The sequence below is a fragment of the Amblyraja radiata genome, chromosome 32 (assembly GCF_010909765.2).
Source record: "Amblyraja radiata isolate CabotCenter1 chromosome 32, sAmbRad1.1.pri, whole genome shotgun sequence".
Taxonomy (NCBI): Eukaryota; Metazoa; Chordata; class Chondrichthyes; order Rajiformes; family Rajidae; genus Amblyraja; species Amblyraja radiata.
In genome coordinates, this window is record NC_045987.1 from 1036452 (window position 1) to 1055442 (window position 18991).

General features: G+C 43.4%; 1 protein-coding gene across 3 annotated transcripts in view; it reads right to left on the reverse strand.

Moving 5' to 3' along the window:
- Nucleotides 1-1239: 1239 nt before the first annotated feature.
- The window catches only part of slc31a1 (solute carrier family 31 member 1), a 34045-nt gene continuing 16293 nt past the window's right edge, over nucleotides 1240-18991 (reverse strand). For all 3 annotated transcript variants that reach the window (XM_033049125.1, XM_033049126.1, XM_033049124.1), the window contains exons 2-5: nucleotides 7577-7729; nucleotides 5910-5982; nucleotides 3866-4034; nucleotides 1240-1977 (exon numbers count right to left, since the gene is read on the reverse strand). In XM_033049125.1, the coding sequence (XP_032905016.1) occupies nucleotides 1776-1977; nucleotides 3866-4034; nucleotides 5910-5982; nucleotides 7577-7687 (555 nt within the window). In that variant the 5' untranslated portion in view covers nucleotides 7688-7729 and the 3' untranslated portion in view covers nucleotides 1240-1775. The remainder of the gene's footprint in view (nucleotides 1978-3865; nucleotides 4035-5909; nucleotides 5983-7576; nucleotides 7730-18991) is intronic.

Consider the following 18991-nt stretch of genomic DNA (forward strand, 5'->3'; position numbering starts at 1 on the left):
TGAAACAGAGAAAAAAAAAATCTGAGATAGTCAGCAGGCCAGGCATCATCTGAAGAGAGAGAACATTTAGGGTGAATTGTCTTCATTGAATCTGACAATTTCCTTAGCAAATGTTTCTGATATTACAATGGTGGACTTGAAATGATAGTTCGACTTCTCTCTCCATGAAGGTTGCTGGAATATTTCAAATATTTCATCCCACAATGCAGACCAATTATTTAACGTAATATAATCTTGTCAAGTTTATGGTTGTCACTAATTGATTAAAAACAGATACATTTTAAAAGTTAATTGAGAAGGACCGTTCATTTATTCCTATTGGTCCCAGGCATTCTTTATATGTACTGCGCCTAAACCCAGCCACATCCACGAAAATTAAAACAGGTCTTCCAGTTCTCCAAATGACAGCAAATATAAATTCTCCCCATGATAATATGGAAGAAAAATCTGACCATAAATTCCAGGTGGTTCCATACATCGATCTGGAATCAATACAGAAGTTTAAAAAATAATACAATTTCATCAGGACAAGTACAAAACGTTTTGTGAATCAAGGATATCTTCAGAGCCGAAGATCACACAGGAACACAGACTGACATGGAGGCTGGAGCAAGGTGTGTTCCTTGGTTTAGATTAAAAAATGGCAATCAGATACCCATGACTTTACCCAAACAAATAAAAGTTCTTTCAATACATATTTTAAGGTTGAAATGATCCAAGGTGCTACAAAAAATGCTAATTACTAAAGTGACATTCAATAATTGTCAAGTCTTGGTTCTCTTAACATTTGGGGAGAGCACGTGTGTGAGACCGCCAGCACGCGTGAGACCTCCAGCACGTGTGTGAGACTGCCAGCACGTGTGTCAGACCACCAGCACACGCGTGTCAGACCTCCAGCACACCTGTGTCAGACTGCCAGCACACGCGTGTCAGACCTCCAGCACATGCGTGTCAGACCTCCAGCACATGCGTGTCAGACCTCCAGCACATGCGTGTCAGACCTCCAGCACACGTGTGTCAGACCTCCAGCACGCGCGTGTCAGACCTCCAGCACGCGTGTCAGACCTCCAGCACATGTGTCAGAGCACCAGCACGAGTGTCAGACCTCCAGCACACGCGTGTCAGACCTCCAGCACGCGTGTGTCAGACCTCCAGCACACGTGTGAGACCTCCAACACATGTGTGAGACCTCCAGCGAGTGTGAGACCTCCAGAACAAGATTGTTGACCAAGACCTCTCTTTTTTGTTCTAATGCTGAACCTCATAGTAACGAAAGATGCACATGTGAGGTAACTACTTCTGATTTATAATCAATGGGATTAAGGCATTGACATTCAATACCAGAATCTAACAAATGATTTTCTGAGAATCTTACAAAATTCCATCTGAGAGAAGATAATATTGTAACTATTTTACATGTGACTCCAGATAAAGTTACGTCTCGTGGTTTTAATTTGCTCTCACGCTCAGCTCTTTGGGTCAAAAGTGCTGCCTCACCACCAATTCGTCATACGTAAGGCTGCAGGAAGGGCAGAGCGTTCCTGACTATTAAGACATGAAGCAGATCAAAATTAAAGCAGCAATCTTTAAACTGTAGTCTGAACACACACAGAAAGAGAGAGAGCCATGGAAGAAATGATATATTATATTATATATAGTTACACAAACGCAGACACATACACGCGGGTGCGTGCGTGCCTGTGTGCGCGTGTATATCCATTACTTAGATGGTAGATGTGAGGACTGATTCATTCAAATTCCCCACTGAGCCGGCATTAATGGCAGTGTTCTGTAATGTCCACCACCACAGCCTTCTTCCAGCTAAAGAGAAAGTATCCAACACCAGCGCCCAATGCCACAGCGATGCAGAGGTAACCGTTGTAGGTCATGAAGACCAGCATGAGGAAGTAACTGATGACCACCTGGATGACGTGCAGTCCGGTCTGGATGAGGTGGGGAATGCTGAACATCTGCTGCCTGCAAGCACGAGAAGCAGAGTCAGTAAAATGTCACGGCTCTGTGCGGCCCACACTGGGTCAGCAGCAGTCTGCTGGGGCAACAGTCACTGCTTCTAAGTTATAGGCACAAAATGTTGGAGCAACTCAGCAGGACAGGCATTGCTGAAGAGATGTCACCTTCCCCTCAACCATCAAAGAACCATTGTACATTTATTTGATCATAGTCTGCTTTGATTAGCAATGTTACAAAATTTTGAGATTAAAAAAATCAAGTCTGCAATTTATCCCATCAGATAAAGCATAAAAAGAAGTTTAATTTGACACCGAATTCACTTTCATATCTCAAATATTAAAAAAGTTATGGCCATTTTCATAATCGGAAATGAGCATCTTGTTCCCTATTGATTTTCTATGGACATAACAAAAAAGCTGTGATCGTGAACAGTCAAAAGCCCATAACTTTCTTAAAAATTAAGAGAACTGAATGAAATTTTCAGTTATCGTAGATTGAACCATTCTGAAACAAATATAAAATAAACTTACTTGGATGACCTGAAATTAAAGCATATAATTAGTTAGTTACCCAAGTGTAGCTAATTTCAAACTTCAATTACTAGATCTAAACATCTATCAATTTCTTAATAAATGATTAACATTTTTAAATAGCCTAAGTGACCAAATAATATTCATAAATAATTCACAATAAAACATGATTTTTAAATCTCATTTACATTAATTTATAGGCCAAATGGAAGGAATTTAGTGTTCAATTGCTGTAAATTAAAGTCCATTTTAAATCAGCTTTCTAGTGGGTTCCTGTGAACGCGCTGGTTTAGAACGTTCACATTGCGGTAGATTTGTGCCTCAAATGCCCAGAAAAATACTGCGGGATATAATGGGCCCAAAATGAGCTACTCGCAATATTAAACTTTGTATAAAGGGATCTTTAGAAGCCCTTTTTAATGTAAAAATATACAGCCTTCCTTCAATTGTCTGCTTTATGAGACCCTGCGGTTGCTGGTGGTCGCAGGTTTAGAGATTGATTTTTAAACTACTATAACTATTATACGAGGCCTTTAAAACTAATAATAGCTTTTGCGACGGGGTCTTCCAGCGATTTTTCGTTAATAATTAACTAGGCTGAACATCTTCGATTTGAGAAAATCGCGTTTTAAACCCGCCCCCTCTAAACGGTGCCAAAATCGCGCACACCCGCAGCGACAGATTTTCAGCGACGCTTCAGGTAGGCTTTGCAACATACCTACTTTGATCTGTTCTTTTCACACCTTACATTTCCTTTGTACCCTTCTCATATCTAGTTTCCCTCTCCAGTTAAAGAGAAAGCCATGGAAAACCACTCTCGGTCTGAAGAAGGGTCTCGACCTGAAACGTCACCCATTCCTTCTCACCAGAGATGCTGCCTGACCGGCTGAGTTACTCCAGCATTATTAGTTTTTTTTTGGTATAAACAAACATCTGCAGTTCCTTCCTACACAGTCGCTGTTTCTACATGTGCACTGAAAGTTGTTCATTTTCCTACTTCATCCCTGATCAGTTTTCCAGTTGCAGTAAAATGAGAATGGCAGGACAGACAGGAACGTCACACGGATTATACTGTCACAGAGTCATCTCCTCAACATCCCATGCCCACTGACTGTCTCCAACTACATTTTATCTCTGTCCTGCCCTCTCCCGACCCTGTCTGAAGAAGGGTCTCAACCCGAAACATCACCCATTCCTTCTCTCCAGAGATGCTGCCTGTCCCGCTGAGTTACTCCAGCATTTTGTGTCTAGCCCCGAATCTCTCTGCCACTGCAAAAGGCATCAACCCCAATTCATCATCAATATAGTTTGCGATTTACAAATCTCAGCGCGTCTCATCGTGTTCAGCGGTTTCTCTCACTCACCCGACCGTTTTGTGTGTTTCCATCAAGATTGTTCCATTTGGTCCCGGGACAGGCATGGAGTTATAACGGACATTAACCTGCGATTTGCGGAGCAAACATTCCCGACTGATTTTTAGGCCTTCATAAATGACTGCAAACAGGAAGACAATCACGCAGGCTCCAACCATCCCTGTGGAGGACACATAACAAAAGAAAGCAAGATCATACAAATTCTACTGTTTAAAATTATTTAGCAGCCAGCACAGGTAGATGGGTGGATAAGGATGGGAGAGAAATAGGAAAGAGAAGCAAGCACATATCAGTTTTTTATCCAAGGAATTGTCTCGAGATCCTGGAGATTTGAATCCTGGAGATCCATTATACATTTGGCAAAAAGAATATACTGATCACACTGTCTATAATCTAGCACTTCACTTTGCCATGTGCCTCAGTTATCAGGAGGTATCCCAATTCCACCACGGTTCAGCAGCACAGTGTACAACCCTGACTGATTCCACCTTCAACAGCTTAAGATGGACAATTCTTTCCAAGATAAAAAGATAAAATTGCTGGAGTAACTCAACAGGCCAGGCAGCATCTCTGGAGAACATGGCTAGGTGACATTTCGGATAGGGTCCCTTCTTTAGACCAATGGTGACAGAAGAAAAGCAGCAGGTCTGAAGAAGTGTCCCAACCTGAAATGTCACCTATCCATGTTCTCCAGATAAGCTGCCTCACCCGCTGAATTACTCCAGCACACAGTATCGTTTTTTGTAAGCCAGCAGTTCTTTCTATCTCCAATTCCTTCTAAGATATGAACACACACTAAGATATGAACACACACTGCTTACAGCTTCCAAGGTGCTTTAGCATCTCACTCACAAGCAGTAAGCACATGCAAACCATAAGCCTTTGAATCAGGGTCCATCGCTCATGATATAAACAACATCTGACCATTGTGTCCTTGTTCAGATGATAAAGCAGAATCATACGGCACGGAAACAGCCTTTCATCCCACCGAGCCCACAGCTGAGAGCGGCACGGTGGTGCAGCGGTAGAGTTGCTGCCTCACAGCGCCAGGGACCCGGGTTCGATCCTGACTCTGGGTGCTGTCTGTATGGAGTTTGTACGTTCTCCCTGTGACCTACGTGGGTTTTCTCCGGGTGCTATGGTTTCCTCCCACACTCCAAAGATGTACAGGTTTGTAGGTTAATTTGGCTTCAGTAAAAATTATAAATTGTCCCCAGTGTGTAGGATAGTGCTTGTGTACGGGGATCGCTGGTCAGCACGGACTTGGTGGGCCGAAGGGCCCGATTTCCGTGCTGTGTCTCCAAACTAAACTGTTAAGCACCATTTAAATGAATCCTTCAGCAATACTATTTTATTCACTCTACATACCAGATGACACCATTCACCTAGATCGGAGGTGAGAAACAACAAAAACCTTCAGTTACGAGGAACCATGTGGGTGGCCCATGCAGTCACGGGAGAACATCCAAGTTCCACACAGACAGCACTAGACGTCAGGATTGGAGCCAGATCGCTGGTGCTGCGACGCAGTAGCTGAACCACTCTGTTGCCGCTCCCACCCAAGGATGAGTTGCTCAAGGCAGCTCACTACTTAGTCAAAGACAGACACAAAATGCTGGAGTAACTCAGCGGGACAGGCAGCATCTCTGGAGAGAAGGAATGGGTGACGTTTTGGGTGGAGACCCTTCTTCAGACTGACTCCTCTCTCCGACGAGAGTTCCGCCTCCTCTCACTACTTAGTCATATGCGATAGGAGTAGAATTTGGCCATTCGGCCCATCAAGTATACTCCGCCATTCAATCATAGCTGATCTATCTCTCCCTCCCAACCCCATTCTCCTGCCATCTCCCCATAACCTCTGATACCCGTACTAGTCAAGAATCTATCTATTTCTGCCGTAAATATATCCACTGACTTTGTCTCCACAGCCGCCTGGCAAATATACATCCTGGACATCGTTCTACCTTGCAGGCACTACATCAATGGATGTTGGTTGTTGTGTAAACTCCAGGTCATCTCTGAATCCAGCACTCACCTCCACCAGAATTGATCAGCAGCCCCGGGAAGAGCAGTGACACATCTTTGAACCCAAAGTAGAATGCCATTTGCTAGGGGTAAACAATTGGAGAGTGAGACGCAGATTACACCACAAACACAAATACTAGCCAAAACATCTCATTGCTTTAGCTCACAAACACAGTCCCCCAGGGTATAAGGTGAGAGAGAGAGAGAGAGAGAGAGAGAAAGTTTAATGGAGATGTGCGGGGCAAGTTTTTTTTATGTGCACAGTAGCGAGGGTTTGGAATGCGCTGCTAGGGGTGGTGGTGGAAGCAGATACAACAGTGGTGTTTAAGAGGCTTTTAGACAGGCATATGGAAGTATGGGGAATAGAGGGATATGGATCATGTGCAGCCAGATGAGATCAGTTTAAATTAGAATCACGTTTGGCACAAACATTGTGGGCCGAAGGACACATTCCTGTGCTGTACTCTTCTATGTCTATGTTCTAAGCTTGATTGATCACATTTTTAGCCTTAACGCCCATGTCGTATTTTCCACATTTGGGTCAGAGTGGAAGAAAGCAGTAAATTGCTGTTTGTAGTTTAAATCAAGGAGTTAGATGAGAATGTGCATGGCATGTTTAGTACGTTTGCAGATGACATTAAAATGAGTGGTATTAAAATAGCCAAGATGGTTATGAAAAGTTACACCAAGATCCTGAACAGTTGGGCAAGTGAGCTGAGGAATTGATAATGGAGTTTACTGCAGGGAAGTCAAAACAGAACCTTCACAGTGGATGTCAGGGCCCTGGAGAGTGTTGTAGGGCAGAGGGATCTTGGAGTGCAGCTATATTGTTCCTTGAAAGTGGTATCGCAGTAGATTGTGTGGTCAAAAAGGCTTTTGGTACATCAGTCAGGTTACTGAGTGTGGAAGTTGGGATGTTATGATACACTTGTACTAGCTGTTGATGAGGCATTGTGTTTGGGCACCCTGCTATATTTCTAGTACCCTATCACTAAGGCTTTCCATTCATTCAGTCCCAGTTTTCAGATTCCTGATGTAATAACTATTCGTAGAATGAATACACGGTCCCTTGACTCCACATACAGACTCAGAGCCACACAACTAGATAGCAGATTTAAAAATATTTCTTTCACATAGATACCTCACAAGAATGATTAAAAATAGTTATGAGGAGAAGGTGGCTGGGAACTCAGTATCCATAGCAACCTCCTTCAATTAAAAACTATTCCCTTCCCCAAAATGAGCTATTTCAGGCGGAAAAAACCCCCAAGTATCCCTCGCCGTAAGGATAATTCCATATATAATGGCAGATTAATGGCAGTTTTCAAGAGAGTTAGATTTAGCTCTTAGGGCTAAAGGAATCAAGGGATATGGGGAGAAAGCAGGAACGGGGTACTGATTTTAGATGATCAGCCATGATCATATTGAATGGCAGTGTTGGCTCGAAGGGCCGAATGGCCTACTCCTGCACCAGTTTCTCTGTCAACGGAGAAGGTGTCGCAATGCTTCACACTAACTTCAATCCAAATGAAGCTTCCTCATGTGCCCAATCTTTTGTGGAATTACAGATACTGCTGGCTATCTTGTTGTATCAGCTACAGGTGGCAATAACAAACTAACTGAACAGGGCAGATTGACTGCAGAGCCCGAAGTAACAAGGTTGGCGGGAGACCTCACCATCATGCCATGAGTGCCGTGGCTTGGTGCAGCCGTAGAGTGGTGTTCATGGCCACCAGGGTCCATGGACATGCGGCTGTGATCATGATCGTGACCCATCGAGCCGTTCATTTCCAGCGTGGACAAAAGCAGCCCCAAACTCCCCGTGAATACCTGAGAAAGGAAACACACATCACATATCTGCACACTACAAATACAAGAAATGGAAAATACCGCAGGAAATTGTATGGGCAGCATGGTAGCACAGCGCCAGAGACCCAGGTTCCATCCCGACTATGGGTGCTGCCTGTACGGAGTTTGTACGTTCTCCCCATGACATAGAAACATAGAAAATAGGTGCAGCAGTAGGCCACTCGGCCCTTCGAGCCTGCACCGCCATTCAATATGATCATGGCTGATCATCCAACCCAATCCTATCCCTGCCTTCTCTCCATACCCCCTGATCCCTTTAGCCACAAGGGCCACATCTAACTCCCTCTTAAATATAGCCAATGAACTGGCCTCAACTACCTTCTGTGGCAGAGAATTCCACAGATTCACCACTCTCTGTGTAAAAAATGATTTTCTCATCTCGGTCCTAAAAGACTTCCCACTTATCCTTAAACTGTGACCCCCTAGTTCTGGACTTCCCCAACATCGGGAACAATCTTCCTGCATCTAGCCTGTCCAACCCCTTAAGAATTTTGTAAGTTTCTATAAGATCCCCCCTCAATCTTCTAAATTCTAGCATGTACAAGCCGACCTGCGTGGGTTTTCTCCGGGTGCACCGGTTTCCTCCCACGCACCAAAGACTTTCAGGTTTGTAGGTTAATTGGCTTTGGTAAAATTGTAAATCGTCCCTAGTGTGTAGGATAGTGTTAGTGTGCGGGACTCAATGGGCCGAAGGGCTTGTTTCCTTGTTGTAGCTCTAAACTAAGCAAATGAGATGGGGTGGGAGGATAAAAAGTGACAGATCATTCTTGCTCTAATTGATGCTAGTTTATTCCCCACGATATTAAACGTAGTTAACTGATACAGCATGGAAACTGGCCCTTCAAACTCATTCCTAGGACTATTCAAAACTGTGAATCTTTTACCCTGTCTGAAGGCAAGTCCATTTACTGATCCTATTAACCCACATATTAATTCCTTTCATTGAACGCAGGTACCTCAATCTCCCAAACAATGGTTAGCGTTACAAACAATTCTAGTTGTTTTATTGATTTTAGGAAAAATTATGTATTCAAGAGAGTCAGACATAGCTCTTAGGGCTAACGGAACCAAGGGACATGAGGAGAAAACAGGAATGGGGTACTGATTCTGGATGCTCAGCCATGATCAAAGGGCCGCATGGCCCACTGCTCCTATTTTTTAATGTTTCCCATGCACTAATGCTAAGACTAGGATGACCAAGTTACTCTTGCCCCTCTCTTCCTCTCCGCACACCTCTTCCTCCTCCCTCCAGCTTGGAAACTGGGGGACTTTAGAACTTGTAATATATTTTGCTCACCTGGGCAAATATATCAAACCCACTAAGGAGCAAACCCACATTTTAAGTTTTCACCCCAGAATGTGCAAAATATGCTTGAAAATTGTGCTCACAATACAGAAAGTTATTTATGTGTAGGAAGGAACTGCAGGTTCTGGTTTACACCATAGACAAGACACAGAATGCTGGAGTAACTCAGCCGGACAGGCAGCATCTCTGGAGAGAAGGAATGGGTGACGTTTCTGGTTGAGACCATTCCTCAGACCTTTATTATTTTTTGCAAAAACACACGATGGCAAGCAATCTATTTTAACAATTTCTGACAAACGCCACTCCCTAATCCATTTTTGAGACAAGAATCTCGAGCATAAGATAATCTCTTAATCAGGTTCCAACTGGAAGTTCTGTCTTCCTAATGTTATAAACAGACATTGATTCACCTGTTTGACCAAATCACATTGGCTTTTAAGCCTTGGAGCTCTACCTGACATTTGAAATTAAATCAGGTTTCAGGAAATAGCGGAGCACGAATTAGGTTTAGTGCAACATGATGGGAGCAACTGGTTTACAACAGCAACTGATTTGATTACAGCATTGGCCATTCAATGCAGTCAGGCAATAAGCGCTTGTTTACTTAAATTAATTTGAAACAATTGGATTTGGAAATGCAACCATTCTGCCTCTGTTCCACTCCACACAATCCCATCTTTATCATATTGATGGGGCTAATAATAAAAATGCAGCAGAGTTCCGTCCTCACGTTATTGAAATGTAGGTGAAGCAGCTTCATTGTTGGATCTTTGGATCTCTGAAAGTTGGAAACATTTAGGGTATTATAATATAAATTGATGCTTGTCTGCAAGCGCAATAAAAGCACTGCGATTCCCTCTGAAAGCACTGCGACTCTCTCTCTCTGAAAGCACTGCGATTCTCTCACCTCAGACCCTTTTGTCTGAGGTTGTACAAAATCATTCCACACTGGTCTTCTTCTTACGTATGGCGTGCCCAGCCTAAAGTTGTAGGACAACTTGTTCTATTTGATCTTATTTGATTGTGCACGCCAGGTTGATTGCATTCGTCGAAACAGGGCGGACCACGTGAAGGCTGCAATCTCCCACCCCCACACTGGTCTGAAAAGTCAGAAGCTCAGGATTCAAAGCCCAATGCAGGGACTTGAGCGCATGACAGTTTAATACTTCAGTGCAGCACTTCATGCCACAGTGTCGGTGTGCTCTCTTTAAGATAAATAAATGAACGTACTCCATCAGACGGATATAAAAGAAGCTTATTTGAGGTGTTCTTCCTGTGGATAGACACAAAATGCTGGAGTAACTCAGCGGGACAGACAGCATCTCTGGGGAAAAGGAATAGGTGATATTTCGGGTTGAGACCCTTCTTCAGACTGAGAATCGGGGAAAAGGGAAACGAGAGATATAGACAGTGATATAGAGAGAAATAAAACAAATGAATGAAAGATATGCAAAAAAGTAACGATGATAAAAGAAACAGGCCATTGGGCTCGGTTAAAACGAGTTACAGACAATGAGACTCAACAAGATGACTTTGAAGCTAGTACGACTTGGGTGGGGGAGGGATGGAGAGAGAGGGGATGCAAGGGTTCATACTGTCCTGGCCGACATTAATCCACAGAGCTATGCATTCACAACATCGAAGGCCTTTCAAAAGTAAAAAGTAAATTGGCTGAATGTTGCTTTACAATTGCAAGCGTGGTTCCAGCAAGAAGTGAGGACTAATGACTTAGCCTTGCACCTCATACTATTGCTGTCCCGAGCATTGTTAGACCTTCACTCAATCTAATCATTACATCTATTTGTGATACAGCAGGATAACACACACGTACGTACGTTATTGAATCTCAGCACCCTCCCAAAGTCAGACAGATAAGTACGGCACAAACTGGCAGCTTTCCATCAAACAGTTTGATGCCTCTGAGTGTCAGAAACAAAGCATTGTTGGACAATATTAAACAATATCATTTCATTGCTCATCTCAAGGGATATAGGGACAAGAACACAAGCGGAGGAGAACTCAAAGCACAAACGTCAAGGAGTTTTGGTCTGCGTGCTTTGTTCCATTCATATTTTATAGTTTATGTTCATAAGTCATAGGAGCTGAAGTAGGTCATTACTACTCCGCCATTCAATCATGGCTGATCTATCTCTCCCTCTCAACCCCATTCTCCTGCCCTCTCCCCATAACCCCAGACACCCCAGACTAATCAAGAATCTGTCAATCTCCACCTTAAAAATATCCATTTCATTCATTCAAACTTATTCATTCAAAATCATTCAAACGTATTAATTAATTAGTTAGTTAATTCATTACTTCACCTCCACAGCCTTCTGTGGCAATGAATTCCACATGTTCACCACCCTCTGACTAAAGAAATTCTGTATCATCTCCTTTCTAAAGGTACGTTCTTTTATTCTGAGGCTACGGCCTCTGGTCCTAGACTCTCCCACTAGTGGAAACATCCTCTCCACATTGACTCTATCCGAGCTATTCGAAATAGATTTCACTATTCGGTAAGTTTCAATGAGGTTCACCCCTCATCCTTCTAAACTCCAGAGAGTAGAGGCCCAGTGCCGTCAAACGCTCATCATACATTAACCCACTCATTCCTGGGATCATTCTCGTAAACCTCCTCTGAACCCTCCTAAAGGCCAGCACATCCTTCCTCAATTACGGGGCTCATAACTACTCACAATACTCCAAATGTGGTCTGAACAGTGCCTTATAAAGCCTCAGAATTGCATCCCTGTTTTTATACTCTAGTTCTCTCGATATACATGCTAACACTGCATTTGTCTTCCTGACCACCAATTCATCTTGCAGATTAACCTTTTGTGAATCCTGCACTAGTACTCCTAGTGACTGGCAGCCAACCAGAAAGAGCCCCCTTTATTGCCACTCTTGCCTTCTGCCATTCAGCCAACCTTCTATCCAAGTAAGCATCTTCCCTCTAATATCACAGGCTCTCATCTTCTCTAGCAGCCTCGTGTGTGGCAGCTTATCAAAGGCCTTCTGAAAGTCCATTTGACTATCCTGCCATTTAGTTTAGTTTTTAGTTTAGAGATACAGCATGGAAACAGGCCCTACGTTCCACTGCGTCAGCGTTGACCATCGATCTCCACTATCCTACACACTAGGGACAATGTACAATCATTATCAAAGGCAATTGACCTACAAACCTGCACGTCTTTGGAATGTGGGAGGAAACTGGAGCACCCGGAGAAAACCCACGTGGCAATGGGGAGAATGTACAAACCCCGTACAGACAGCACCCGTAGTCAGGATGGAACCTGGGTCTCAGGCGCTGTAGGGCAGCAACTCTACTGCTGCGCCACCCCTTTCTTTTTTTCTTTGGAGAAACAGGAAAACATTTACTTCCTCAAATAATTCTAAGAGATTCGTCAGGCAAGATCTTCCCTTCACAAAACCATGCTGACTTTGGCATATTTTATCACGTGCTTCTAAATACCCAGAATCTCATCCTTTATAATGGACTCTAACATTTTTCCAACCATTGACGTCACGTTAATCAGCCGATACTTTCCCCACTTTTGCTTTGCTTCCTTCTTGAACAGAGAAGTAACAGTTGCATTCCAGAAGCATGAAAATGCAAATCAATCTGCATTTTGTGAAAAGACTTCAAAAGTTTCGGGGCCGTTGGACAACGTTTAAATATCATTTTCTCTACTTCAGCACCCAGTTTTTATTTCAAAATAGTGCTTCATGCAGCTTTTATCACACAATATTTGTCTCAACTTATGTTCTCTGAAACTCTCCAGTCCTTCAAAAACTAATGTCTATACACCTCAGGGCACTGTTCCAGAGAAAGCAGCAGGAAATTAGATTGCAGTGCCAGTTTTTAGCAACTGGAGGTAAAGCAAATGTGCAGACATGGCTTGTTTGTCCTTCCACGTATACAGTTTGGTAGCCCAGTGACCAAAACAGAAACAGATCGCATTCAACTGGAAAGCTAACTGCAATCTTGCCAGGGATATATTTGCTCACAGAAGGCCTGCACGGATCACTTAAAAACAATAGGGAGATAAAGCGCTGATACAGGCTCTTCAGCCCAGTGACAACGTGCCAACCATTTACACTAAACCTACATCAATCCCATTTTAGTTCAGTTTAGAGATACAGCGCGGAAACAGGCCCTTCAGCCCAACGAGTCCGCACCGACTAGCGAACCCCGCACATTAACTACACCCACTAGGGACAATTTTTTAACATTTACACCAAGCCAATAAACCTACAAACCTGTACGTCTTTGGAGTGTGGGGGGAACGGAAGATCTCGAAGAAAACCCACGCAGGTCACGGGGAGAGCGTACAAACTCCGCACAGACAGCACCCATAGTCAGGATCAAACCTGGGTCGCTGGTGCTGTAAGGCAGTAGCTCTACCACTATGCCGCCATGCATATTTTATCTCAATTCCTCTCCATATTCTACCATTCACCAAAACACCAAAGGTCAATTGATCGATCTATCCTCTCATTGGGATGTGGGAGGAAACTGGAGCAACAGGACGAACCCCACGCAGTCACAGGGAGAATGTGTAAACTCCACATGGTCAGCATACAGGGTGAGGAAAGAATCAAGATCTCTAGCGCTATAAGGCAGCATCTCTACAAGCTGTACGTCTGCAACCCAACTGTGAACTGGAGAACTTTCGTGCACTATGCAAGCACACTAAACCAAGCATCTTTTTATTCAACCCACCATTCCCAATCTTTTATAGAAAACCAATTATAGAAATGCTGAATCCATGCAAATAATGAAATTCTGTCTGCTCTCTTGGTGAGAGCACAGTGCCCCACTTAATGCCAAATTATCATCCAAAACCCACAAACTCGCTGGAGTTTAGAAGGATGAGGGGTGGAGGAACCTAATTGAAACATACAGAATAGTGAAAGGCTTGGATAGAGTGGATGTGGAGAGGATGTTTCCACTAATGGCGGAGTCTAGGACTAGAGGTCATAGCCTCAGAATTAAAGAATGTTCCTTTAAGAAAGAGATGATACGGAATTTCTTTAGTCAGAGGGTGGTGAATCTGTGGAATTCATTGCCACAGACGGCTGTGGAGGCCAAGTCAGTGGATATTTTAAAAGCAGAGATAGATAGATTCTTGATTAGTACAGGTGTCAGGGGTTATGGGGAGAAGACAGGAGAATGAGGCTAGGAGGGAGCAATAAATCAGCCATGATTGAATGGCGGAGTAGACTTGATGAGCCAAATGGACAAATTCTGCTCCTATCACCTGTGACCGTAAACCAGCTGCCAATAATTTTCAAACAGTAATCAGCAACTCCCTCTCTCTTCTTCTACACAGCTATTGTTGACAGTCCATCAATTATCAGCAGGCAATCCCACATATTTGCTCCCTGGGTTCTTTGTATTACGTGAAGTGCAACAACAGTTCCTTCTAGTAACAGAATATGTCAACCATTACTGGAAATAGGACAGAATGACAGGATAGGACAACGTGCACAAACCTGTTTGCAGCATTCATTTAATCCTAAACATTAACATCCAGACCCTACACTGTTAATGTCTGAGTGGCTACTCGATTGTAACTGCGGTGTATTGGGTGTTGCAATATTTGAATGGACTTTTCAAAATCAAGCTTGTGACCAAGTCCGACCAGTAATGATTCATTCCCCTCACCACCCACACAGCTCCTCTCCTCAATATCTGCGACCCATCAACCCAAGGCCTTAGCCCCCTCTCCTTCCACTCATAACAATATTAAGAGAGGCTGAACGATGTGTTTTATACAATTCTTCAATTTTGACTTCAACGCATCAAAATGCATCGACTGAATGTACATGTTTTGATCAGAAGGTAATGTGATGATACAGTTCAAATAATGTCGGAGATCAATACCAGTCGTTCAATTTTGGCCTGAAAATTATTTCAAAAATTTTCCAGTGACAAATAGAATGATTTACACAAAAATGGTGACCATGAGATTACATGAAATGCACCAGCAGCTCTTCAGGAAATAGAGTCATAGAGAGTTACAGAAATGTAGTGTGGAAACAGGCTCTTCACCCAACTTGCCCACAGTGGCCAACATGTCCCGTCTACACAAGTCCCACCTGCCTGCGTTTGGCTCATATCCCTCTAAAGCTGTCCTATCCATGTACCTGTCTAAATATTTCTTAAACATACCTCCCCTGGCAGCTTGTTCTATACACCAACCACCCTTTGTGTGGAAAAGTTACCCCTCAGATTCTTATTAAATCTTTCCCCTCTCACCATAAACCTATGACCTCTGGTTCACGATTCCCCTACGCTGGGCAAGCGTCTAGCCAATCTATTCCTCAAATGTTTTTGCTTTTCATCCCCCCCACAATTCTTCCATGTCAAATTATTTCAGCTTTGTAAGTGGGCGTGTGTACTGCTCCCCCTCCTTTGCTGCTCCATTGAACTCACTCCAAGTACTTTCTTCCTGCTGCACCTTCTTCATGATATGTGTCCCACTTTCATCTACAATTTCCTCCTTTATTTTATCTATCCCTGACACAATAATAGCCTCACCCTGGACTTTGAACCCATGTCAGCTTGACATGATAGTTGTCATTTCACCTTGAAAATCTTTGCTTAGGACGTTTATTTCAATTTGTTTTTTAACTATAAGTTCACTTGACAGTTTATTGCAATGGGGAGTGGATGCAGTAGAAACATAGAAATTAGGTGCAGGAGTAGGCCATTCGGCCCTTCGAGCCTGCACCGCCATTCAATATGATCATGGCTGATCATCCAACTCAGTATTCCGTACCTGCCTTCTCTCCATACCCTCTGATCCCCTTAGCCACAAGGGCCACATCTAACTCCCTCTTAAATATAGCCAATGAACTGGCCTCGACTACCCTCTGTGGCAGAGAGTTCCAGAGATTCACCACTCTCTGTGTGAAAAAAGTTCTTCTCATCTCGGTTTTAAAGGATTTCCCCCTTATCCTTAAGCTGTGACCCCTTGTCCTGGACTTCCCCAACATCGGGAGCAATCTTCCTGCATCTAGCCTGTCCAACCCCTTAAGAATTTTGTAAGTTTCTATAAGATCCCCTCTCAATCTCCTAAATTCTAGAGAGTATAAACCAAGTCTATCCAGTCTTTCTTCATAAGACAGTCCTGACATCCCAGGAATCAGTCCGGTGAACCTTCTCTGCACTCCCTCTATGGCAATAATGTCCTTCCTCAGATTTGGGGACTAAAACTGTACGCAATACTCCAGGTGTGGTCTCACCAAGACCCTGTACAACTGCAGTAGAACCTCCCTGCTCCTATACTCAAATCCTTTTGCTATGAAAGCTAACATACCATTCGCTTTCTTCACTGCCTGCTGCACCTGCATGCCTACTTTCAATGACTGGTGTACCATGACACCCAGGTCTCACTGCATCTCCCCTTTTCCTAGTCGGTCACCATTTAGATAATAGTCTGCTTTCCTGTTTTTGCCACCAAAATGGATAACCTCACATTTATCCACATTATACTGCATCTGCCAAACATTTGCCCACTCACCCAGCCTATCCAAGTCACCTTGCAGTCTCCTAGCATCCTCCTCACAGCTAACACTGCCCCCCAGCTTAGTGTCATCCACCAAACTTGGAGATATTGCCTTCAATTCCCTCATCCAGATCATTAATATATATTGTAAATAGCTGGGGTCCCAGCACTGAGCCTTGCGGTACCCCACTAGTCACTGCCTGCCATTGTGAAAAGGACCCATTTACTCCTACTCTTTGCTTCCTGTTTGCCAGCCAGTTCTCTATCCACATCAATACTGAACCCCCAATGCCGTGTGCAGTATTGTCAGTGTTAATATTTTTGAGCAAAATTCAACAACATCCCATTGTCCCATTGTACACACATAGACCAGTACAGCACAGGAACGGGCCTGTCGGCCCACAATGTTTGAACCGAACATGATACTGATCTCATCTGCCTGTAAATGATCCGTAACTCTCCCTCTATCCCTGAACTTCCATGTGTCTATCCAAATGCCTCTTTAAACACCACTATTGTATTTGGCTTCAGCATTGCCCCTGGCCATGTGTCCAGGCCCCCACCACCACAAGAGAAAATGGCACCAAGAAACCTCGCAGAGTTCCAGCCGACAATTAACACACAACCCAAACAACAATGAGTAGAAAGGAACTGTAGATGCTGGTTTACATCGAAGAGAGACACAAAGTGCTGGAGTAACTCCGCGGGTCAGGCAGCATCTCTGGAAAAAGGGATGGGTGACATTTATAGTCTGGATCCTTGTTCTTTATCTTGTCTGCTAATTTGCAGGATGATCTCGCTACCTGCAAATTATCTGACTGTTTACTCTACATAATTAATGATTACAATTCAGCATTAAATTAAATTGGCCTTGCTGAGATGTCCCGAAAATGTAAAAAATGAAATTAATTTCTTTGTTTCTATGTCGGAATGGGGAAGGAGGGGCTGATAAAAGAGAAAATATACCAAAACAGGGAGAGAGGGAATGGAGAAAGTGAAGATAAAAAGCTGACCAATAACGTGAAAGGCGCTAATGTTATATAACATTTATTTTGTTAATGATCTGGAACTTATGATTGGAAATGGTAGAACTGTCAATGCTTCTATAACACCAGAAGCAGTTCCTACATTTAGGCGCAGTTAGGCACTGAAATCCAGTGGGTGTTTCTGTTCAACTGTTGCTGTCTTCACTGATGCAAACAACATTGTGTGCATGTCTCACTTACTACCATAAACCCATTAGCTTGTCCCAATTTTTATTTTTGATTTCAGTAAACTGCTTAGTAATACTATAATAATTATTATCTTTGTATCTGCTGGTTTGCGGTGAGAATTCTTTGGCTGTTTAACCATCTCATTGACATTTGAGTTGCTGGATGCTGGGGAGACTCGGTGCTCCAATGCAACTTACACACCAAATCAGAAAGCCCACTCCATACAGCTCGCTCCTTCCTGCTTAACCTTGGAGCAGCTTTGTCAGCATAAACACATTCCCTTTGCCACCAACACGGACATTTCAGAGCTAAGCCCCAGATTCATCCTTCTATACATTATATGCCATGATCAGAATCCTCATTATTATTTTGCAGATGCAAAATGTCTTTAAATCTTACTGATAATTCAATGCTGTTTACTTTAAGTCTTGCTGCTCGGGTTGTCATATTTTATATTACACTTCCATGTGTTTTACAGTGTAGATAAACACCTTTATGCCCATTGTACACACTGCCTACCATAGTTTTCCCATATCGTACTTCCCCACTTACCCCTCTCTCGCACCACTTTTAACGCGTTCGAAAGGCATATTCAGACACAGAAACATAGACGGTACACAAAAAAGCTGGAGAAACTCAGCGGGTGCAGCAGTATCTATGGAGCGAAGGAAATAGGCAACGTTTCGGGCCTAAACTGTTACCGCTGGTTCTGGACTCCCCCAACATCGGGGAAAATAATTCCTGCATCTAGCCTGTTCCTTAAGAACTTTATATGCTTCAATAAGATTTCCTCTCATCCTTCTAAATTCCAGTGAATATAAACCCAGTTAAGATCTTCAAAATCAGATTCCCGTTAAAAATCTGCCTAAGCTTATTTGAAACAGTCCAACATTCCGGCAAACTCCTGGGATTGTCTGGATTAACTGCTCAGAAGAGACGGGGCATTCATGAAGTCAGTGCAAACCTCAGCCAGCACTGAGTCCTTGCAGAGGCGGAAAGGGAGACAACCACTCAACACACTATCCAAATTGCTCACCCCATCAGCCACCTCCTGCCCCACACATGGATGAGTCTGTAGTTCCCACATTGGGCTCCTCAGCCATCACTGAACTCAGAATGGGAAGGAAAGCAAATCTTCCTTGATCCCCAGGGACTGCCCAGAAAAAAACGCTCAGCTAAACCTTGATAG